The sequence below is a fragment of the Phalangium opilio genome, unplaced genomic scaffold (assembly GCF_054372755.1).
Source record: "Phalangium opilio isolate 3A_F unplaced genomic scaffold, DU_Popi_V2 ptg000024l_1, whole genome shotgun sequence".
Taxonomy (NCBI): domain Eukaryota; kingdom Metazoa; phylum Arthropoda; class Arachnida; order Opiliones; family Phalangiidae; genus Phalangium; species Phalangium opilio.
Genome location: NW_028324155.1, coordinates 7,029,388 through 7,054,009, shown reverse-complemented (window position 1 = coordinate 7,054,009; position 24,622 = coordinate 7,029,388). Strand labels below are relative to the sequence as shown.

Genomic DNA, 24,622 nt, shown 5'->3' with positions numbered 1-24,622 from the left:
GCTATAGCCAATCAGCGAGGGGCGGGAGCGAAGAATTATCAAACTAGATTCTATATTGGAATAAAAATCAGTAAATTTGATTCGGAATAGATATATATGTATAAATAGGAAACTTCAAATTCCGCAGATGGTCGTCGACACAGTGAGCGCGAGCTTCCTACTGTTCGAATAGATAGGCGATTAGAAGTAAATTAAATAGAAGTAAAACCTTAATCCCCAGGAAACTACTCGTTGTAACTGTAATTCCCTCAGTATAATTTCTGTTTCAGACATCGCGCAATACGACAAATACCACCATGTGTCCACAAAAGGCGTCATTTTTAAACCAACTGCATGGACAAATAAGCTAATCCTTAATTTAAGTGATAGGAAATATTTACTTCAAAGATACAAACTTCTTTTTCAAAGTCATACAATTCTGAAAGCGCGGGAATTACAACTTGAAAGAGGAGAGAGAGAGAGAACGCGTGAACCAACTCATCTATAGCTGGGACCAATTCAGTTTTAAAAAGCTGCAAGCATGCAGGGCCGTGCGGGGTCTCCCCCTATAAGTTCCATCCATGATTGGCTCAATTTCCGATCGAGGCTTACCCATATAACCCCCACCCCTCCCGCCCTGCTCAATATACGTTTTATTGTCTATTTAATGCTATATCTATCCTCTTCTATCTCCTATAAACGTATGTATCATGGGTGGAAAATTTCAAAAAATCAGCTATAGGAGGCTCAATCTGCAGAATAAGGCATGAATTCCATCCAGACTGGGAACGTTACGGGGGATTATGGACCCTCTAAAGTGTCACTATATATTGCTATATAGCAATAGCAATCCCTGACATTTGGCTTTGAACGGGCCTTGGCTATCTCTCCCTTCTATACAGTTTTCAGATAAAACCTTTAAACAATCCCCTTTTCAAGCTTATACCGATAATCGGGCCAAGAACAAGTCGGGTAATACCCAAAAATAAGTTTCATCTTATCTATCATTCGAGTATTTCAAAGAGAGATTACACCCGGTAATGATTACCAAATAAGATTAATTACGGTAATTAAATATATCCGAACTGATAAAGCCCCTTATCTTTGAACGTATTGACGCGAAATTATAGTACATTAATAATGGAAGCTCTTCAACCAACACATTTAAACGAAATATAATAGTTTCAAGAGTTACTGCACGACCCCAAAAGCTAAAAATCAAAGGAAGATGGGGCCGTTATGGGGCCCAGGAACAATTTTACGCCAAGACACGTGATTTGTTTTCCAAAGAAGAAGTCGGACTTCGAAAGCGAGCTAGAGTTCTGAACTGCGCCTGATTTTGGTATGGGCAGAGAAACCAAGGGGCTGGTGAAAAACTTATCTAGTAAAACTTCAGCCTCATCTTTCAGAATCTATACCAAAGTTCTAGACAAGATTCAAGGCGGTACGAGAAAGGATGGTGCATGGTATACATTGCTGGTACGGAATAAAAAGTGTCCCCCCATACACTGCGGACGCGCGCGTCCTGCCCCAAAAGCCTGTCGTTGTTCGCTGTCACCTCGAATTGAGCAAAATAATGATTTATCAGGCGGGAAAAGAGGAAAAGAAGGTTCCTACGCCATTTGTTATTCGCCGGGATGCTGCAGAGCAGAGCCGTGTAGGGAGATCCCTGCAACTTCCTTAGCTGACCTGCACAGCAAAAATAAGTCCCAAAAGAAAGTATCTTAAACTAAAGTAACCAGCAGGAACTCATTTTACTCTCAGACACATGGACTAAGTAAGAATCGTAACAGTTTCTGAATTCAGGCGGGAAAAAGTTGAAAATGGCCGGAAAGGTTACAACTTTGGCGCGAAAAGGTTGAAAATGGCGGGAAAACGTTTCATCTTTGGCGGGAAATCTTTGGATACATTGAAAATTGGAATAGCACAAATATATTTCTATAATTTCTGGTTCATTTACTTCTTTGGGGGCATAGAAAAAATGGGAGGAGACGTGTAAAGGAGTAGCTTGATTAGGACGAATTCGTCGCGAGGGACCCAAAGCGCGTGAAGGAAAAGAGAGAAAGAAAAAGGCGCGAGTTACTCTTTCGGCACCCATAGCGAGCGCGAAATGTATACGGATCCGGGAGATTAGAACCGGTGCCAAAGGTTGGATTCTATCCGACATTAATCAGGATCACTAAGTTCTCCCAGGGAAAAAGTATAGACATTAAAGGGGCATAGAGCCAAGATTCCTCTATATAGCTACCTGGACCAGGCATCCCAGGCAGCCCACCGAGAAGTTGTCTTGATATATCTGGGTCTTAAGGTTTACTTTGATTGTAATAAATCTCGGGTGGGGTCCCTGAGCATCGCTTCTCGCTTCTCCTTGATTACTATCGCGGCGCCAAGTTACACCTTCTCGGACAGTCCTCCAAGAAAAGAAAGGGGACAACGCTTTTAATCTTCACCGCGACCCGGTGACAATACCGGAACCTAACTTATATAGGAACTACAAATAAACGTTATAATAGCCACCACCGGCCTTTCTTACCTCTGATTGGATTATTCTATAAAATTAGAGGCTTAAATTAGATTTTGCGGTACCGAAGACCAAATTAAAGGTATCTGAACGTGTTAACGCTAACAGACACGATTTAAAATTAAAATTATTTTGATATTTCATAGATCATTTCAAATTTGCACCTCCGACCAATCACGTAACGCCGTGACTTCTTGTTAAGAAAATTCTCGTGGCGTGCTCTAATAGTGTCGAAAGAAATTAAGCGCGAGATTTGATAAAAATGTGACAATCACGGCGCGAGATATAGAGCGAGTCACGTGAATTTTGTTAATAAAAAGGCAGGGCGTTACGTGATTGGTCGGAGGTGCAAATTTCAAAATCATCCACGAAATCTCATACTAGGTCTAAATTGAATTTTTAAATCACTCGTAGATATTTCCTGGATGTTTCACTATTCAGATTGATCTTATAATAAGTATATAGAATCACTTGATTTTCCTTTCCATCCTCCCATTAAAAATCAAAATAAGTCGCAGAATTCAAATATCTCACCACACACAAGTAAGCTATACGCGTGTCACATTACACGTGCTATATATCTTAGTATATATCTCAAAATCCCCAAAAATCTAGTTTACTTTCTCTAGACAATATTAGGAAAGTGTACCTCCCATAAATCTGCAGCCCATAGAGGAGAGCCAGCAGAGTACCGCGTAGCTAGAGCCCATCCAGTTCTTTACGCGTCGTTTAAACGATTTTTGGCGACACCTTAAGGCTAGGCTATAGCTAGCCCTGTCGTGCACTTTTATAAGTTTTGATAAATCTAAAAACAGCGTGATTCGCGTACGTCGACATCCCCTTAAAACTTATATTATAGCTATGCCGGGGTTAGAGGGAGGAAGGCAGAGAGAGACTCAAAGCTGGAAGCCGCCGTATATTTAAGAGAGAAGACGTGCGGAGATTCTACTCCAAGATTAATTTGAAAGAGACAAGAGAGACCCCCATGACATATAGTATGGTATGCCATGTCCCCCAAAACCCCCTCCCCAAACGTCCTACTACGATTATAAGTTGTTTTAGGCTTAGGTTTGGGATGGAGCTTGAGCTTAGTTTGAGTATTTTTGAAGTATATATATATATACACCTTTTCGCAAACATGTAAGTGCTATAATTTAAGTGTACAGTGATATACGGGGTATTTCTGTTACGTCTGGCATAACTGTTCTTTGGGCGATTTTGAGTCGAAAATATTCGACTGATTTTAAATTTTATAATTTCAAACTTTTTCAGCGTTTCTTCCCTGATTTTCCAAGGTAATTTTCCCTGACAAATATTTCCCTGATTTTCCAAGGTAATTTTCCCTGAGCAATTTTTCCCATTTTCAATTCAGAATATTCTGACGAATAACAACGATACTATATGAAAATTAGCGAACAAACATGAAATACACTTGACTTTTTACCAAAAAAAAAACAAAACTTCCTGAAAACATCCCTATCTGCAGGTATAAGTCTAAAACTAATTTGCCGCCATTGCAGTTATAACAAACAGGGCGCGGGAGAGAAGAGCCAATCTGGGATTGGCTGAAGTATATACCGCCATATACTGGGAGCGTGGGATTTAGATTGGTTCAGTTTTGGGAGCCAAGGAAGGAAGGAAGGAACGCGCGGCGCTGCTGCTGCAGCTTTACTTGGCACTGACTAATGTCAGTTTTTCCCAGGTTTTCCAAGAGTCCCCACCCATCCCCTTTCCCCTGTTTTCTGGAAAAGTATAGGAAAAACTTTTCTTCCTTTTTCCCAGCACTGGCAGCATGCAGCCTAGCGGAACTCTAGCTCGTATCTTCTATTTTGGCGGGAAAGAAGCTGCAGTGTGCCCGGGCTATAGGCGCAAAAATCTCCCTTTTTCTTGGATGGAGGATAGGGGATTTCGCTAAGTGCTCCGTAGAAATCCCTTTGGCGGAGATAAATCGCTCCAAGAGGAGATGGATTCCTTGGATAAAATAGGGGGGGGGCTTACACTTTATTTCCAAAAAAAAAAAAATCCCAAAAAACTTTCTCTTCGTTTTGGAACTAGATTCTTTACCAAAATCCCTACAGATTGGTTGGCGTCCATCGTCGCCGAGCTATTTTTAAACTTAACTTAAACTGTTTTTATTTTATAATTAATCAAATTTACTTGTCTAAATATTATGCTGGTTGAATGAACTTTTACGCTTAAGTGTAATTAATGTAGGGGCCATCTTTTAATTATCAAACACTTTGGAGCTAAGACTGATTTTTACGATTATAAACGAACAAAGTTATTAATTTACTGTTAAGCCTAAATATTTGTTGTTAATAAATACACAGAACGAAGGAACGCCTCGTTAGATAAAAACTAAAGGTCAAAGTTCATCAACCTTGCACTCCTAAGCCCAAAAGAACCTTGTCACTTTCTCAATAAAGTAAAACGTTACACCGATATGACCCCTACTTGACCTTGACTAATCAATATTATAAAAAAAATAAAAATTTATCATGAACGTGAGAGATAAAAATAGAGAGGAGTTATACATAGGACCGGCCCAAAAACTTTTCAATACATCTTTGTAAAAACTTTATCTCATCCCGAGCGACGTGTAGAAATAGAAAGACAAGCACGTTTCAGATCTTTTTGTATTCATCTCTGTATTTCTGGACAGTTTCCCGGCGTAACCATGAGAGCTAGCAAGGAGGAATATTTCTAAAACTATTGTATAACAAACCAAAAAGAACTATAGCAAAAATACAGAAGAGAGAGAGAGAGAGAGAGAGAGAGAGAGAGCTCAAAACGGAAATGTTGCGAGACGAAAAACGGTTTGGTATATATATAACTTCTACACTTGAAATGTTCCGAAATATTTTTACCAAAGTTCAAAAAGGCAAAAATAACTTCTTTTCTCTAGCCCTATACCGTGTCCAGAGGGGAGAGATAAAAAAATCTATTGAAAAGGGAGACGTAAATACAATATAGCCCAAGTTTTTCTTCTCAAAGTCTGTGCACAGATAAAAGTTTGTATTTCCCATGGCTATAACTGTCCACTCACTATACACTTTCATAAAAAAATAAAATAAGAAAATTTTTCGGTTTGCTAAAACGTCTAAAAAAACCTTTCACATTCAGTTCAATTTCAAAATTGAGCCTACTACGTCATTTAGCGCTATTTGACGCGTAATTACTGAAATTTTCATTAATTTCGGTGTAAATATACTAGAGGTAAACTTAAATTTATCTTTTTTTGGTAAACAAATATTTAAAAAAAAAAATAAAATGAAAAACAGAAGACCTAAATTCTATAAAATTGGCTTAAAAATTCGAAAAGCAAAGAAAAAAATCCATATACGAACAGGCCTTTAAAAGCCAAAAATTCGATAAAAGTTAAAACCTATTGCGCCATCTCTCGACAATCCCGCCAATAAAAAAAATCAATTCCAGAAGAGATAAAAGATATAATAAAAAAAGTTTGTTTAGTCTATCAATTTACCGAGCCCTTTTTGTAGCCCTGACATATCTGTACAGATAAAAACCAATCAGATCAACACAGAATCCTAATAAATCAAAATGATCCCCAATATATCTTACGTTCATATAAATATTATTAAAAATACGTCATAGAGGTATCGGAAATTGGGAAGCGAGTATTATATAGTTCTGGCAAAGTTTGCGTAAGGTATAGATCATAAGGTTGAGCGAGGCGATTTATTCAACGCCAAAAATTATAAAACTCGCAGTTTCCTGAAGTCATTTTTCAATAGTTTCCTTTTACATAACACCACGGCGGACTTCCCTAAATCTACGTATAAGTATGTATACCGATATAAATTAGCCCAAAAGGTTCCGGGCCTTGCCACCTACCCCTTCCCCATCCCCCCTTAGCCTTATACATACCCCTTTTCCAACGTTTGCCTCGCGTCCCAAGTTCAGGTTAACCTTACCCTGCCTGCTTATGGTAGATCAGGTGGTGTAGGTGCAGCGAAATTAAAAACAATGTGTGAAGAAAAAATTTAAATAATTAAATTTTGGTAATTTGGGGTAAAATAACGAACGCAATAAATTTTTGCCGGAAGAATTTCATAGATTTTCTGTATAAATCTACGTGAAATTTCATGGAATTTCGAGGTATGTCTCTTATTTCTAATTCCAGGTATCGTTTAAACGATCCCTTGCATCTTTCCTTCACGAATTTTTCTTAAGTTTCCAGGTAATTTCACAGCAGGTACTCAAAAGCTAATGTCTCTAAATTTTCATTGCTAAAATTATTTCAGGACACGACCCTCCATCTACGAAGTACGCGTGAATTTTCCACGAATCTCATGGAAGGCAGGTATTAACAACTACACAATCCCATCTTCAACCATCTAACGGTCCCTACCCAAGGCACACTTACATACATACATAGCATAGGCACGACACAATAACGGTGCGTCGCGCGGCACGGCACGGTGTGGTATTGAAATATACGAGTGTCAGATTAAACTGAACCCACTAAAACACACATTATCCCCTGATGAATGTTCAGTCAACGAAGGGGGTACACCGGAGCTCGCTCACCGAAACATTTATCATTGGGTCCAGCGAGATAAACCCCCCAACACCACCTCCCCCTTCTCTCTCTCCAAAAAGAGACAAGAACGACAACTCTAACGGAGATAAAACAGTAGGGGGGGACAAAAGAGGGGGAGGGGGACCAACTTAGAGAAGCTACGAGGGGGGAGGGGGTTGTAGGGGGTAAAAGAGGCTTTAGGAGGTAAAGCTTGATCAATAACCTAGGATCTATTCGCAGTTTCCTAGCATCCCTTGCTCCAAGAAAGAAAAAAATGTTTTTAAAATATATTGCTTGGATTATCCCGTGCACCGTGCATAATGCAGCTCTCCCAAGAATTATTCGAGCGAGGTAGATATATTATTTTGAATTATACACCTATATACCACGGGTTTATATTTCTGCTTGCCATTTTTGCAGGTTCTGAATTTAATAAATGATATACTATTTTATATATATACGGGAGGTCAAATAATGCGAAGTTTATATTAATTTTTATAAATATTATTTGGAGTAGGGGTAAATTTTAATTGCTAAAGGTGATTGGGTAGAAAGGGTTTTCTTATAATAATTTTCTTTTTGTAAACAAGGCTATTTCTTATTAGCTAAAAATGAATTTTGATAAATTCGATATATGCTTGTTCAAAAACTTGGAATTATCAACAAATAAAAATATAACCCCAGATATTGGAGCTATTTACCCATAATTCCCATGCATAAACCCACAGAATACCGAATAAGTCTTCTTCGGTAATCACTCCAATTACAAGGGCTAACCTAATTACAAATATATATCTATCCAAAAATAGGTGACCCTAATTATACAGAGGAGATCACGCCGTAAAAAAAAATCACCAATAGAATCATCCCACACAATAATTATTAACTAAAGTGTAAGTGTATATTGAAGAAGCCAAGGCCTACCTTAAACCTTCAAAGTGCGTGTAGGACTGTAGGATATTTTCATTTCATGCCAAGAGTTCGGTAGAGTTGAAGCCAGTTGTCCCATCAAAATAAGCCAGTGGGAAAGGCGGTATGGCGGTGCTGATTTTTCAACCTGTCACGGTTCGATATATACTTCGTCTTGGGTTGGGTTGTTAATAAACGTGCAAAGGCCCAGGAAGGAACACCACCACCGCGACCAGCCCATGGCAGGGGTCACGAAGAGTTAGGGCTCCTCCTATAGGCAAACGGAGGCATTAATTATATAGGGAGAAAAATGGTGTACCGCCCTGTACTTAATACCGCCGGAATTACTAAAATAATACCATGAATAATACACTCCGCAATAAGAGATGAAAACTATCTACACATTGGGAGTAAAGCCATAATAATTCAATACGTAATTCATGGAGATATTGCGTATATTCGTGTAAAGGTAGTGTGGCGTTTCATTCGCGAAACTTTTGGAAACAACTTTCTTAAAAATTCTTTCAAGACACTCAAGTCCTTTTGTGTAAATTTCCTCGCGAGCCATTTTTCTTTAGCAGGCAAGGCGGGGTGTCAAGACAATGTTAACACCTTAAAAACTTAATTTAGATTTCTCTATTTTGAGAATAAGTGGGATTCTGTTTCTCTTTACGTAAATAAGGTTTCAAAAATTTCAATTAGGTGTACAGTTTTTTTTTTAACATTTGACATAAATAATAAAGTCTAAATAAATAATTTACAATAGCTTCAATTGAAAGCAAAAGTAATATCCGCCTTTAGGACACACATACACAACAAAACCATGGATTCGGATATGTAATTACTAGATAATTACCCTGCAAAACTCGTCACGTGTAACCCTTATAATCATGGATGGGGGGGGGGGTTCTGGGGTAGGGGGTCGGAGGGGGTGGGGGTCGGAAAGTCTAATATATAAAAGCCTTATTTAGAAGAAAGTTCTTTCAGAGTTTAGCCTATGCCCCAGTGAACACGAGGTTCGTTTCCAATCTTCTAACAATCACATTAAAACTAGAGAGAAGAGAGCGGGGGCTCTAGGAGTTTTGCTTGGAAGCTACGGGCCACCGAAATTCCACTAGGAAACTTCGGGGGCCCCAAGTTCACTCTGGCCCCTGAGTGAAAATTCATTTCGCGCTCGAGTGGAGCGAGTCGAGAGTTGTATAAGAGAGGTTTGGTTCCAGCCAAGGCTTAAGGCTTTCTATTCCGGAATCTTACTAAGATGAAAGGCGGGAAAGTTTCCTATACGGGAGGGGGGGTCTTACCTAGATGTACGGCTTTCCGCCATTTTTAGAGGGCTCCCACGAGAAAGGGGCCGAGAAAAGCTATTACCAAACGAGTTACTAGCTAAGCCTAAAGGCCCTAAGATAAAGCATCGCGTGAATTTACCTCTCTACGATATTTGTACGTTACCTTAAGATAATGATATCGTTTGTTTCAAAGGATCTAACAAACGAGGATTCATGAAAAACTGGAATAAATTCCTTAACACGCCTCGCCGTTTTATATTTTGGCGGGAAAACCCCACGCGCAAATCATTTAAAACCTAGACTAGTCACTACTAGAAATTCCATATACACGGAAAATTTAAAAAAAGAAACATTTTAGGACCTGTTTAAAATATGGCCCAATTTGTGTAGGGGCTATAATGTACTAATAAATTTAAACACGCTTTAAGAACAAAGGTGGGAAGAAGTTACAAGGAGGTTAATATGTTGATGCTTCTTGTAATTCTTATTTTTGACTTCCTTCTAAAATTACGCTACTGTATTTTCAAAATTTATCTAAATGCTTAGTTATATTGAATGAATTTATGTTTACACTCGTTATTTACTGTAAAAATGACGCCATGTTTGTTATATTTTAAACAAGAACCCCAATGCGAGTCAAAAATAAAACTTACTTTTAAATATGAAAAAGATTTAATTATTACGTTACTTATAATAAATAAAAATTTATTTTACTGGCTTAACCTTCAAAACCACTGATTAATGCAAAAGAAAAATTATAAAAATAAAATAAACCAAAATTCAAAGTCATGTCTATTAATTTCTTATTTAAAAATACCTTCTTAAAAACCCTTTTATTTATTTACCTCTCATATTTAATTCCATTTCATTTAAATTTAGAGTTAGTCGGCCTTAACCACTAACGTTAAGCGATACGTAATATACAACAACACTACACTATCGCGACTAGACAAGTTCAAGGCCAAGGCTTAGGCTTAGTAGAAATGACCTACGAATCTGGCTTATTTCTTCCACCGATTGAAACAACATTACAAAAAGCAAATAATAATTAAAACATATTACCATTCTTTCAATTATTTCAACTGAGAATCAAATAACTATTCAAATAAACACTTAAATTAAACCAAAAAAAAATTGAGAGAAAAAAATTCTCGTCTATTGTTGAGAGGAAGCCACTACGCGCCCGGACGCCTACAGCAAAAGCTAACGGGCGCTTTTACTTCCCCTTCTCTGATTGGCTGACGAAACGCTAGGGGATGTAACGTTCAAGCTGGGAAATTAATGGCGGCTAAAAGCCCAAAAACTAGTCTAAAATTACGATATTTGACTACAGAAATTATATCATGGCTTCATGGCGGCTTATAAGGTACGGCTTCATTTTTATAAACTGTATTGCAAGTTTGTGACGCTGTATATATGAATAAATAGTGGTTTTTGCGCATGTAAAAGCATTTTTGAAACCAGTAATAAATAAAATAGACTTGTTTTCATTAATATGGCATGTAAATTAGGCCTAACAACGACAACACTTGTGTAATTATGTCATAAAAGGGGGAAGCGTTATATGACAAATAGCTAAGCCTAATTCGAAAGAAATCGAGCCTTAGAACGTAAATTATTTAAATATATAACCATAATCACTAAGCCTATTTTTCAAAGTAACGCTACCCCCTTTCAAAAATAAAAAAAGGACAAATACTATAAAGGGAACAAACACACAATTATATTGACAAATTAAATTTAAACAACCAATTAACATCGTAATTAATAACGTAACACAATAATGATGCGGACATTTTCACTAACCTACATTTTCAGTCTTCGGTTTGGTAGCAGTGTTCGGTTTTCATAGTTCATGGTCGTGTTTGTTTTTTGGCTAATTCTTGTCCGACATTTTTTATTTTTCTTATTTTCTTTGATCACGTAATGGGGCCGCCGCCGTCGATTCCGAGACACCGGGAAAACGTCTCGGCAGTCGTCGCCGCGACTAGCCGTTCGAAAAACTCGGGAAATCTCGAGAGAGACGAGAAAGGCGCGGGAAAATTTGGCGCGAAGTTCGTTTCACTGCCGGGGAAGCGCGCGCGCTTGTAAAATTCCCGGGCGCCTGCTGGCGAGACGAAGAAAATGGTTATACGGAGATGATGACTCATTTCGCGCTGCTTTTTCGCCGTAAAAGCCGCGTAGTCTAGCCTAGTATCGGGATGCCGTTAATTAGGCTTAAAAAAACCACAAAAGGCGATGATAATCACAAAATTACTGCCACCACGAGTTATTTTCCCGCCATTTTTTTTTGAGGTCGTGAACTAACGCACCACATTGTCACACCCGCCGCGTATGGTACATAATTAAACCAAAATATTTCCTGGCCGAAAAATTTGGCATAAATTAAAACAAACCCGTTAATTTTTCACAAATTTAACAGAACGACGCGACGGTTACATGAAAACATTTTGTTTCTTTCTCTTTCAGCTTATGGGGGCTTAGTTAGCTGAGAGGATGTTTAACAATAGATTATAAGGGTACCTTTAAAAACCCTTAGACCCCAAAATTCAGGGGTATACCGTTTTTTTGGGGGGTAGTCAGAAAGGTTTAGAATCAAACCAATAGCATTACCGGGAACTGGAAAAGTTATTTCTTTTTTTAAACAAACATTTTACCGTGTTTAGAAGAAAATTGCAAAGAAAACTGTATTACTACGCGGGTTTAAACTTATGCTAAGGTCCTAGCGTCTTTAAATGAAGCGGTGTTTTGGGCTGGACCAATCCGAAAAACAAAATTCACCCTCCTGAAAATTGAGGTTCCCAGAACAGAAAAAAAAAAAATAAGCTATAAGAGATCGTAAATTTTTCTGTCTCTTATCCCCCTAAAACATTGAAGACTGATTTATGATAGTGCAAATGGGACGAGAATACAGTAATAGCAGACTGTGTTAATTTCCTATAAAACTTAATTCCTCTAAGGTCTTGGTATTGCCGTTATTTTATATCTATCTCGAGGGGGGCGAATTATTCCAATGGGGCCTAAAAAAAACTAAAGAAATTGTAATTTTCTTAATTATTTTTGGGATAAGTACTAAGTCACTTTGCAGTGTTATTAAGCCAAGGATGGCGTATTTGCGGCTTTGTTTACAATGCAAAGTAACCATGGTTGGGTTTAGTTACTTATAAATACCATAGGTATGTAAGGGGCCAAAAGAAAAATAACTTTGGGTGGGGAAACATCATGGTGTCTTAATAGAGATTCAACAAAGGCCCAGGAGGTCCTATCTGATGCGTAAGGGGCCGGACATTGGCTAACTACCCCAAAACGTCTCTAAGAACCATGAGCAGCGTTGGTAAGGCTCACGTCACTATGACGTCACGTAACATGCAAATTATTATAAAATTATCGCGAATTGATTCGGGCTATCCACGAATGTATCCATTTAGACCTTTTCCACCCTTAACATAACCGGAACCAAGTTAATTTACACTAACTTACAACACACACCGTTTGTAACATTCCTCAAGACCCAAGAGAAGAAAGAGGGCGTCGAGACAAACAGAAAGCGGTCCTTGTTTAACTGTAACCAAGTCGAAGACTGTATAACTAGAGTTTGCGAGAGACCAGAGAGACGAGGTGCCCTCGTTTATGGGTTGGTTATATGGCTGAAAACTTGCATAACCATTACGGGATGGGGTCCCCAGCTGTCAAAGGCGCGAGCGACTGGTTTAGAAGCCATAAAATTTTCCTTTATTTGTCTCGAAAACGTCCATTCCAAAGTGGCTATAAAACTGGGGAAGTCGTCGCCATCGTCGTCTCCCTTGGCATGGACGGGTTTTACCGATATCCGCTTATACGGCGGACACAGCTAGCTAACGGAACCACCCGACCAAGTCCTAGTGGTTTTGGCCATCCCTAGAAAAGGTCATTTTTGGTCGGGGTAGAAGAAAAAAAAAAAGGGATATTTTTTGGTATGAGGCCATCACTACCCTTCTCGCTCTCTCTTTATGATCTCTTACAACCCAACGATATCCATTCGCTTCAACCAATAGACCATCAAATTTAGGTATCGTAATTTAGCTAGGATTTTTACCTTTTCTCCCACGCCCTCTCTCAACAACTCAAGTAGAGAGCCATAGTCATTTCGAAAACGGAGAAATTGTCTTTACCAAGCTACTAAACGAGACCCAGGGACTTTTTAACAGCCCGATCTATGAACGGAAGATTTTTAGAAGTTCATTATTTGTTGTGAGTGAAAATCGTCCGCCATTGCCTAGTCCCTAGAAAATAGCAGACGATATTTCAATAAGTCATTTTTACCAACTTCAAAATAATGAATTTCTAATCTATAACGTTCAAAAAACCACGTGGGTAAACTGAAAAACTTACAAACGGTGAGATATTTGAATTACCACGCGACTATAACTGCAGAAAGCGCGCGACCAACTAACAGAAAATGGCGGGAAATTTAGGAAATTGTGTTTAGCTAAAAGTAAAAGGGACGCCATTTACTAGAGATCATTATAACCCAAGTGTACAGCCTGACTGAAAATATAACCCATACACAAGGAGCCTACAGGGACGCCTTGATGGTTTTAAGTTATTGCCAGAAAACGGGAGAGGAAACTACTACTACTGGCTACAAAATCACGTTATGATCATTAACGGCTTTTAAATGAACGACTTTTAAAAACATTTGGGTTACTAGGAGGAAATATGAATTTCTCTCTTTTTCATTGATAATAAAGTATGTTGAAATAACGTTCATTCAAATTGCTCGTTAAACGGGGTTGGTTAACTTTGACGTAATTATATTAAGATGATTTAAATGATCTTAATTAGTTAATTAACACACCGTATTATCAATTAAAAATCAGTCTTCAAAGTGATAGTGAAAGAAAATTTCCTTAATTAAATTAATACTATCTTTAAACTTTTGTGATTAGTTTTTGTTTCTCACAATAAAGCTAATTAACATTAATGGCGCCTTAAGTCGTCCTATCCTTTCGTAAACATCACACTGTTTGTTTGTTTGCGTTTATTTTTGTTTGTTTTTTTGGGGGAGAGGGGGAGGATTTATGAATACTGAACTTTCTTTATATTAATTATTTATATAATAGGGGGTACTAATTAATAATTATCATTATTAATTCGACGTTTAAATATTTTAATTGGCGTTTTATACGAAAAAATTAAAAACCTAAATTCTTTTTTTTTACCTAATATTCAAAAAACTAATAACAAACAATCCCTTATATATTTACAATTTTCTTTCACTGGTATTTGTATAATTTTGTCTCTCTTTATTTCTTTTTTTTTTTGGTTAAGTACTTTTACTTTGCCGGGAGTGTGGGTGGGTGGGGGGAAAGGGGGTAAAAACGACCGTGATGACGTCATTTTGTAATTATTGTACTTACTTATTTTGTAGTGTTTAATTTATACGGGTTACCTATATAGGAATAATAATTATTATTTTTTATACACGGTTAATTAAACCTTGCGCACGCGCGCCGCACGTCACGTGTTGTGTTGTGTTGTTTGGTATTATTTATATTTACGAATACCTTTTTTTATTTATATATATATATTGTTGTTTTTGTTTGTATATATTTTTTAAAGGGATAGTGTCACCAAGTTCATTGCGGCGGCCGATCCGGATGATGCGTTAGTTCGGGAGGCGTGGCACCCATGGCCAATCCGGCTTCTAGTTTCGCTTTGTTTTCCTTCTTCCATTTCATCCGCCGATTTTGGAACCAGATCTTTATCTGCCTTTCCGTCAGGCACAGCGCATGCGCTATTTCAATCCGCCGCCGTCTTGTTAAATATCGGTTGAAGTGAAATTCTTTCTCCAGTTCCAGAGTTTGGTAACGAGTGTACGTTTGACGACCCCTTTTCCTTTCTGTTTTCAAAGAAAAAATACAATAAATAAATTTTAATTAAATTAATTGTTCGAACATTAAGTAAGTATTCCTCTCCTGGAATAGATGAATAATTACTCCGAGTTCAAAATATCGAAACCAGAGAATCTTGGGAAAATATTTTCAAACTAAATATCTTATTTCAGAGGATCTACCAAAGTTGAGCGTCCACGCTGGCTCATTGCGTAACTATAAACCAAATGGCCGGTCCATGAACCTCACCATCCAAACCCATATAACACACCCTGTTTCGTAAACCCTGCACCACGTGTAAGATAGCATCATACCCACCCGATCTCACCCTGTAAGTTCCTCAAGGTTTACCCATATACATATCCCTGAAGACTAACCAATAATCTAATCAAATCCACGTAGAATCTTCAGGATGACATGATGGAACAGTATCTTTACCAGAAAGGGAAGGAATAGGAGGACTAACTCGGACCTCACCCAAGATGGAGAGAGGGAAAGAGGGAGCAAGGACATAATACAAAAGCGTCACCACCTGCTGACCTCAACCAAAAAAAAAAATGTTATACCATTCCTATCTTAAAAAACGTTTGAAATCTTGTCCTTTTGTAGAAAGTTGTTACAGGAATCTTTGGGTAAGGGTGGAATTTCTTACGCCACCAACGCCATGCAACAACACTAAGGGTGTATAGCGTGTCCATCGACTTTTTTTGAAGGTCATCCTAACACACCGAGGCTTAAAAAGTTTCAGTAAAATGTAATTGCCTTTTTGTGTTGGCCCGCGTCTTCCTTCTCAAAGGGAGGATAGCTTGTAAATCACTCGCGGCCCTGGCTTTTTTTAGCGGTTCGTCTTTTCGCAGACAATAGAGAAACCCATCCGTGGTGGTTCGCGTAAAAAAGGAACCGTTCTTCAACGTTGTCGCCAGTATTTTTTACCACCACCACCACCGCATTGCCCAAAGGCTTGTGTTTTCTTTAGGAAATTTTACTCGGTTCGCCTCTAAAAGCTTTTCATTGTTAGTCGACCGAACTTGGAAAAATCTTAGTTTTGCTCCCAAACAACTCTGGCTGGACAACGTCGAGTTTCAAAAGTTAGTCAATATTCTAGGCCTTGGCCTAGGGTTCTATTTTTAAACAGTTTCGTTTAGATTATTTGAAGCAATGAAGAGGTATTAGGGCAAAGAGAAGAAGATGTAGAGGAAATTAGAATATGCCCCGCGTTGAGCACATTGATTCAAATTAATCGGATAAACTTACACAAGCTCCACGAGCTTTTATCTCGTGGAGTTTAAAGCAAGGGGATATTCACTATGATAAACTGTACACCGATTAAGGGTTACACGCAATGGTAGGTTTTATCGTGTGTCTTACCCCTCGATTTAAACTGAAGTCAAACAATTTACCGAAACAATTTATTCTAAACTAAACCCTGGATAAATTTTTAAACTTTAAGTTTAATTTAAACGATTTAAGTCTATTACCTTTACACCCTCCCATAATTAAAACAACTCTAACAATTACTATAAACACCCCTAAATATTTTTTCTTACACCATTAGGTATACCTTAAGAAAGAAAAAATAAATAAAAAATTCCACGTAGCAACTGTAGCGTACATCATTTAAGTAAGCATAGTGTAAAAACGGTTGCTGGAATGTGAAATTTTTTCTTCTAGCGTTCATTTCGGTTAGGCCTATATGAGTTTTTATTTTTCCAGTTAATTTGTATTCAAGAAGGGTTTTCATTTTTAGAAAAAGAGAAAGAAAGAAAGACACACACACAAAGAACTAAGCCTTGGTAGGACATTTTTCGTCGAAAAACCCTAGTTGATTAAATTCGCTAGCTAACGGTTCCCCCATGTTTACATCTTTGGGAATGGATACACAAACTCTTTATTATTCCAGTAGAGTTTTTATCTTCTAAGAAACAGGAGCTAGAAGAGTGAGAGAGGGAGGGAGAGTGAGAGAGTGAACCGCATCGCATCACCGGAGTAGCTCTCTCTCTCATTTCCCTTAAGAATAAGAAGTCTTTTATAAAAATTTATTACTTTTGTATTTTCAGACCTTTTGCCTCATATTTCAACGAAATATGATTCCATATATATATATATATATACTCTCTCTTTCCTCTTTCTCTCTCCTACATTTTGGAAAGAAGAAACGAACCGAAAGAAAAAGAAGAAGAAAAAAAAGGGGATGGGATGTGGGAGGCTCAAGAGCAAAAAAGGATGAGGATTGGAAGAGGCTGGGAGCTAGAGAGAGAGAGAGAGAAAGGGAGTAAGAGAATGAGGGCTTGAATTTCAATTGCGGAGAAGGAATTATCTCTAGGGGTTAATTAAATAGAAAGAGGATATTATAAGATGAGATGAGATGAAAAAGGCCCGAAGAATCGAATTCAACGAAGGTCTAAAGTGTTATATTAATTCTATATCCTATAGTTGTAGTTTTGTATATAAAATAGCGGAAAAATATGAGCAGAATTTTATTTAAGAAGTGTATATAGTGTTTTAAAAGAAATAAAACTGGAATTTATTTGAATATTTTGGTTGTATATTTAAGGATTGTAGAATTGTACGTATCAACAGTACATTAATTCTACAGAATAAGTTGATTTCTCTTAATTTTCTTACATTTTAAAGCTAAATTCATATCAAAAATTTAAGTAACTCCTTTTCAATGTAAAAAGTGTAATATAAAATTACAATTTGAAAGCCCGGTTTTCATTTGGTCTTTATTACAATATTACCAAACACGAATCAATCAAACGGGACTTGAAATTCCTTTCAAGAAAGATACCTCCCCCACCCCACAAAACATTTATAAGCATCTAAAATAAATTCCATAAAAAGAGCACGTCGTCGAACTAAGTTTTGAAAACATTCTAGATCTAAGCCGCATCCATTAATAATTTGGGTGGAAAATCTTTCTTGGACATTATCCATCGTTTCCTATACTGAGCTCGGGATTTTCTTTAAGAAAATTGATGCGAAATGTGGATTAAAATCCCAGGAACTCGTGGAAGTAAGGAGGGTTTGGCGACCACCACCCTATCACAATCCTCGATACATTTTTTATGAGGATCAAACCCAAACCAACAGCTCTTGGTCCAACTTTGGTAGTAGTACCAAGAGAGAAGAAGTCCTTTTCCCCGCATTTCTCCAAGAAAAATCCTACATTTTCTCTCAGAGCAGGAAGAGGAAAAGTTGAGGAAATGGCACAATCTATATCCCCAAGTACTTCAAAAAAATGCCACCACCCCCTCCATCCTACGACATATCTATACTTTTCAATCCATTTTTTACCATATTATTAGAGGTTTTGCTATAACTGTGTAAGTAAAACATATTCAGGAAAAAAAATGGTATATAAAAAGAAAGAACTATGAGATATTTCTTCAATAAATTATGTTCTTGGCAGTAAAACATCCATGGAATTAGAAAGGGTAAACTATACACTATCTTTACTTAAGCAAACTTCGCGTTACTTTGGAAACAAGTTGGTTTATAACGTATTTATAGTTCCACCTCCTCTGAAATTTTAGGCCAAACATTTTTGTCAACAGAATTTTTCTAAATAAAACCAGAAGTGAGATGAGACTAAAAGTGAAGGGCTCTAGCATTGATAGTAGATCCTGGCACTAGTGAACAAATTTGAGGATTTTATGCCGCTTCCCACGCGCTAAAACTAGAGAGAAAAAAGTTGGTCGAGTTCCAAAAACATTTCCTACCCCCTTCCCCTCAACCTAAAGCTGCGGATCACGGACGCGGGTGCTGGAATCTAGTTCGGCCGTCTACCGCCACGAGCGTCTCACGTTTTGGAGGGAAAATTCAGAAACCGCTACCAGAGGGCCAACCGTTCGTGTGTTATCAAGAATATTCACTTTCGCCGAGTGAAGAATTTGGTTAGCTCAGTACTTCTGGTCTCATCTCACTTCTGCCTATACTTAATTAATTTTAATTAAAATGGAAGCGATCGAGTTAAACTAAAATAAGAGTATATGATTTTACTGCCCACTTATCTTCTTTTCCATGAAAACTATCCCTAATTTTTTATTTTTTCAACTAATGGAACAAAGAGATGATATATAGACGGCGGCATGTGGAAACGATCACTTAACCCCTATTTGTTAATTGGCAGGGTTCGTGCAAACCTGGAATACCTGGAAATGTCAGGGAAATATATTGTTGGCTAAAAATGCAGGGAATTATATAATATTTTGGTAAAATTCAGGGAAATTGGGGAAAGTTTGCCCTGGCCTGAAAGGGTTGCATGTTACCAACCAAAACTAACCAATGCCTTAGTTATTAGTCCAAAAAACCGCCTTACACCTGACAATACATGGAATAAAAACCATGGAAATGTCAGGGAAATTGGTTTTTCCAAAAGTTGTACGAACCCTGATTGGGATTGAAGAAACATTATGGTTGGGAACCTTCTTGTAAATTTACAAAAGATTGCACCTTGTGTTGAAATTTTTAGTTGTGTGGGAAAATTGTTTCGCTTCCTATCCGTTCCATACCCCCTAGGGTTGATAATTGAATGTCTAATGGTCTCAATTTTCGCAGTGATATGACAATATTTTTCTCTGTTTCGGCTCCATTTGAAGGCAGCTGCCAACGTTATCTTTAAAGATATTTTAGATAAGATCAATTGGTGCGTTAAGTTTTGCACGTGCACCTGCAGCCATTTTATCAAGTATACGTAGAGCCTTTGTCGATAAAATAAACAGGAAAATTGGCGCTATAAAATTAAAGTGTTTCCAAAATTTTCCGAGAAAAATATAGAGTTTAAAAGCGTGGGAAATGGTAAGTTTCCCAGCATGACTAAAGCTACTATAGGCTATATAGCTGATGTATTTTTAAATTGGGCAATTACGGACCGTGCTATAAAGTATAGGGACTTTATGATGTTATTTTGAACTTGAAATCGAAGTCGCAAGGTCGGAAAATATCGCACTGTTGAAGATCAAACCGGGAAGTAGGTTAGTTTCACTAAGCCTTATCAGTTATTAAACCCTATACCAGAAGTGAGATGAGACTAGAAGTGAAGGGCTCTAGCATTGATGGTAGATCCTGGCACTAGTGAACAAATTTGAGGATTTTACGCCGCTTCAATCGCGCCTACGCTAGAGAGAAAAAAATTGGTCGAGTTCCAAAAATATTTCCTACCCCCTTCCCCTCAACCTAAAGCGGCGAAACACGGAGGCGGGTGCTAGAATCTAGTTCGGCCGTCTACCGCCACGAGCGTCTCACGTTTTGGAGGGAAAATTCAGAAACCGCTACCAGAGGGCCAGCCGTTCGTGTGTTATCAAGAATATTCACTTTCGCCGAGTGAAGAATTTGGTTAGCTCAGTACTTCTGGTCTCATCTCACTTCTGATAAAACTAAAATCTTTCTACTTGTTTTTGGTCTAAATCTTTCTACTTGTTTTTGGTCTAAATCTTTCTACTTGTTTTTGGTCTAAATCTTTCTACTTGTTTTTGGTCTAAATCTTTCTACTTGTTTTTGGTATAAACTTTCTACTTGTTTTTGGTCTAAATCACACCTATTATTCTACAGCCTACAGTACAAATAATATTACCTTCCCCAATCTTCAAGTAAAGGTGTAACTAAAAAATTGCTTTCTCTCCATCCCTGACGTCTTAAAAAAGGGGGGGGGAGAAAGAACTGAATCATTTTGTAAAGGTGATACAGATATATCATTTAGACGAGCCTCCCGCAAAATCAATATTAAAAACAAATGACCCGAGACACGATACCTTCCAATATATCCCCTTAAGCCTCGGTCATTTACCAGAAGAAGTAGAAAAAGAAAAAAAGGGGTTTTTATAAAACATTTTTTTGGTCATACCATGGAGTAATAAATTGGAGAGTAGTAAATTCAGTATATGCAGTGTGGGAGAGACCAAAAGACGCAATACTGAAAACCTATGAAACTTGATGCAAAATTATAAATACCAGGGGGGGGGGTTTGAGGTTCCCCCAGTGTTGCCAGGCCTTTGGTGAGTCAAGAGATTGCACAGAGAAAGGCTAGAAATTCAGTTTCACTCAGTACTTGAGTCGCAGAGGGCCTGACAACACTTCACTGAAGTTTAAGCTAAGAAATAACAGAGTTTAATGGGTTTGCAATTTTTCATACCAATTTCCTTCGTCGGCAGTACTGCGAAATGTTTTTCAGTGTCGATTTGATCTCTACCACACTGATGTTGAAAAAAAGATTTTTCGATTAATTTCGGGTCGGGGGGGGGGACCCGGCGTTCCGTTCTTTCCAATATCCCCCCAAAAACCCTTCCTCCCCCTCACACACACCCTTTCAAAGTTATCGGGCAAAAAAAGGGTCTCTTCATTTCCGAATTTCTGATTCGCGATTCTAGCCACGACGCCCAAAATGAAACGAAAAGAAAAAAAAAGAAGAGAAAGAGGTTCGTTCCCTCGTGTAAGGTTGGATGCACGGGTTCTAGTTTCGAATGAATTGACAAGAAAAAACGCTTCTATACGACATTTCAAGAGCTAGAGCTAAATCGATATATCGATTGAACGAGAGATTCTAATATTATGGAAGTTCGTTGCAAAATTCTTCTTCAAAGAAAACCTCCAAACCCTTGAAATCAGAGTTTTAAGCACGAAATTACGTTAATCTATTGCGTGAATTATTAAATAATGTAAAGCGAAGTTTAAGGGGGCCCGTGGACCCCAACTTGGGTGGGTCAATACATGAAAAACAAATTTTAATCTATCCTATATTATATCTATCTTTAATAATACTAATTTTTAACGTCATTGGGTAAAAACGTGGCCGAAAGGTACATACACTTTTAAATATAGATTTTAAACTATTGTTATACCATTCAATCAATTTAGCCTACTAACTAAACTAATTGACTACGGGGATCTAACCAACCAATTTCCGCGAATATCCTGCATTTGACTGCTGCTATACAATTCAATAGAACCTATTGATTAATTGATTCAGTTCTGTTAAGACTAAACGTTGGAATATCAGATTATGTAATATAGTTAAAAGATTAATAAAATTAAAATTCAGTCAAGGTCATAAACTTGAATTAAATAATTCTTGGAAAAGCAATTAACAATATTTAAGGGTGAGCCCCGAAGGTTTAAGCTAAAAAATATAATTAACCATCTGTGAAAATATGTCGTAATGTATTTATAATAACTATATTTAAAATAACCAACTTTATAAAGAAATATATTCATTTACAATTAAATCAAGGTTTCTTTTAGAAATGAATGGAATTAAACCGAGAATAAAATTCTGAATTAATTTAATCCTTTCTTTTCTAGTGACTCTATAAGATTAATTTTAATAATTAACTGGAGTGTTTACAGTCGAGGGCTGATAGTTTTAAACCAACCAGTGTAATTTTTTTGGGACTTTTCTAAAAGGGGGCAAATCACGTTATGCCTACAAGGTTTTAAATGATTCCTTTGGGACTTTTGCCCCCCCCCTTGCTCTCTCTAAATTGCATTCGATATTTTATCCCTGGTACTAGGCTAGCTGCTAAGGGAGCTAGAGTCTATATTTTCTTTCTACTTTAGGCTTGGAAAACTCTCTAGTAGGAGATTTCACTGGTTCTTTTCTTTTTTTTAGAGAGAGAGTTTTAAGTTCATTTCCCCAGAGAAAGCTTTAAATGTAAAAAATATTCAAAAGAAGAAAATGTGTGTGTATATATACTTTCAGACAAAGAGCTAGAGAGAGAGGAAAAAAAACGTCGGAATGGAAAACAATGGAAATAATATTATCCTTTTTCTCTCTCTATTCAATGAAATGAAAATATACCGGGGGGATATTTGATTCATTTCATGGATAGTTATAGGAATATTAAATTTGTAGTTAGTGATATTGAAAAATGTTCGGGTCCAGTGCAGGGGTTTTTGGAATATTGCTGGAACATTTTTGAACATTTTTATTGTTTTCTAAATGGTTTTGAAATATTTTTCAAGTTTTCTAAAGGGTTATGGAATATTTTTCAAGTTTACTAATTGGTTTTTGAGCGTTTATAAAGTTTTCTAATGAGTTTTTTTTTTTTAGTATTTTTAAAATTTTCAAAAAGGTTTCCTAATATTTTTTCGAACTTCCTGAATTTTACCAGTTTAATATTATTTTAAAGAATTCTTTCAAGTCTATTCCGAATACGCCAACTGTCACTTCTCAGTATTATTCTTACATACAAATAACTTCTAAGAAATTTCTCAAATAACAAGTTGGGAAACCAAAATGAACCTCTCCGAGCCGAGACGAATTTACTTTCTAAACACAAGTCCACCAGCCAATGAGAAAAACTGAAAATACATAGTTCAAATTGGCGAAATATTGCCAAGCTCTTTAGCAAAGGCTTAAGCGTTTAACAATTTCCTTTGTATCCTCAATAATTCTAATGAGGACCTAAAATGTATCACTGAAGGGTGTATTTAACTTTCGGCTCACTCTGAACCGTTAACACCTCCTATAAGAGGAGGCGAAACAAGGTCATTTCTAGTTTAAATCTAGGATATCTTATTTCACAGACCCAATCGTTTGTGGATAGATGAAGAATTAACATCCATATTATCTAATGAATATAAAAAATGCGTTTACACTATATATAAATGTAGTAAAGCTGAATTAAAAAGTAAACACAAAATTTGAAATGTTAATATCAAAAGATGTTCTTGGAATATTAAGATGAAACAGAGCTTTATAGCTACACAACTACTTAAAGAATAGTAATGCCGAAAAATATTTAAAATATTTCCATTTAATATTCTGCAAAAAGGAAATGTTAACGTTTTGTAAGAGATCTTATCATCCTACTCGCTTTATATTAACTTTGATATGCGTGTAGTGTTTCGATTCGGATGCAATTTTCATTACTCGTTCTATATAAACTCTCACTTGTGTCATTACATAGAAATAAGTTTATCTTAAATAATTAATTAAATATAAATGATATTAATTATTTTAATCGCCAGTAAATAACTTTAAAAATAGTTAAATCGTTTAAAATAAAGTTGTTCCTATTATCTTTCGAAACTTTGCTAATATTGACGTTTAAAGTGAAGGGTACCCCTCTTGCCCGCTTTCTTCAAATTTTGGGGTATATATACGATTCGTTTCCATTATAATAATAGATAAAAACGCATTCGCGTGAACCTTTGGTGGAAGCCCTACCATTGGGAGGCTAGACGTTTCTCGTAACCTTAGCCGATCGCCGCGTATATCTTAAAACCGAACGATAACGATGGAGAAGAAGCCGGAATGGACAAAGACCTGAAGATGGTGGTGCATAGAAGCTGGTGTCAATGTGGGATTGACGAAGAACAGAAGATGGTGGTGCTTACGAGCCAGCAAGTACAGGCTAGTATCCATGTGGGATGGACAAAGACTAGCAGATTGTGGTGCTTAGAAGCCAGTTAGTAAAGACTGGTGTTGGTAGATGAATGGCCAAATTTCCGTGAACCGCGAACGCGTTCCGGAAATCGGGTATTTGTTTGCTCCGATTTGTAAACTGCGAAC

The 24,622-nt window shown here is 37.2% G+C and overlaps 1 protein-coding gene and 1 long non-coding RNA gene across 17 annotated transcripts in view; one reads left to right on the top strand and one right to left on the bottom strand.

Annotated features, from left to right (window-relative positions):
- The window catches only part of LOC149692534 (uncharacterized), a 211,215-nt gene that overhangs the window by 140,932 nt on the left and 45,661 nt on the right, over positions 1-24,622 (bottom strand). For 9 of the 14 annotated variants that reach the window (XM_089868303.1, XM_089868300.1, XM_089868305.1 and 6 more), the window contains 2 exons: positions 10,301-15,119; positions 7,968-8,223 (listed from right to left, as the gene is read on the bottom strand). In XM_089868303.1, coding sequence (XP_089724429.1) covers positions 14,857-15,119 — 263 coding nt within the window. In that variant the 3' untranslated portion in view covers positions 7,968-8,223; positions 10,301-14,856. The remainder of the gene's footprint in view (positions 1-7,967; positions 8,224-10,300; positions 15,120-24,622) is intronic. The other 5 variants (XM_089868309.1, XM_089868310.1, XM_089868301.1 and 2 more) reach the window with 5 other exon arrangements.
- Positions 15,103-17,823, top strand: LOC149692535 (uncharacterized). 3 transcript variants are annotated; one of them, XR_016382795.1, is made up of 3 exons: positions 15,103-15,180; positions 15,285-15,442; positions 15,514-17,823. It is a non-coding gene; the product is annotated as an uncharacterized LOC149692535 (long non-coding RNA). The 3 variants fall into 3 exon arrangements; XR_016382796.1 differs by having other exon boundaries at positions 15,114-15,442; positions 15,514-16,456; positions 17,169-17,823; XR_016382794.1 differs by having other exon boundaries at positions 15,114-15,442.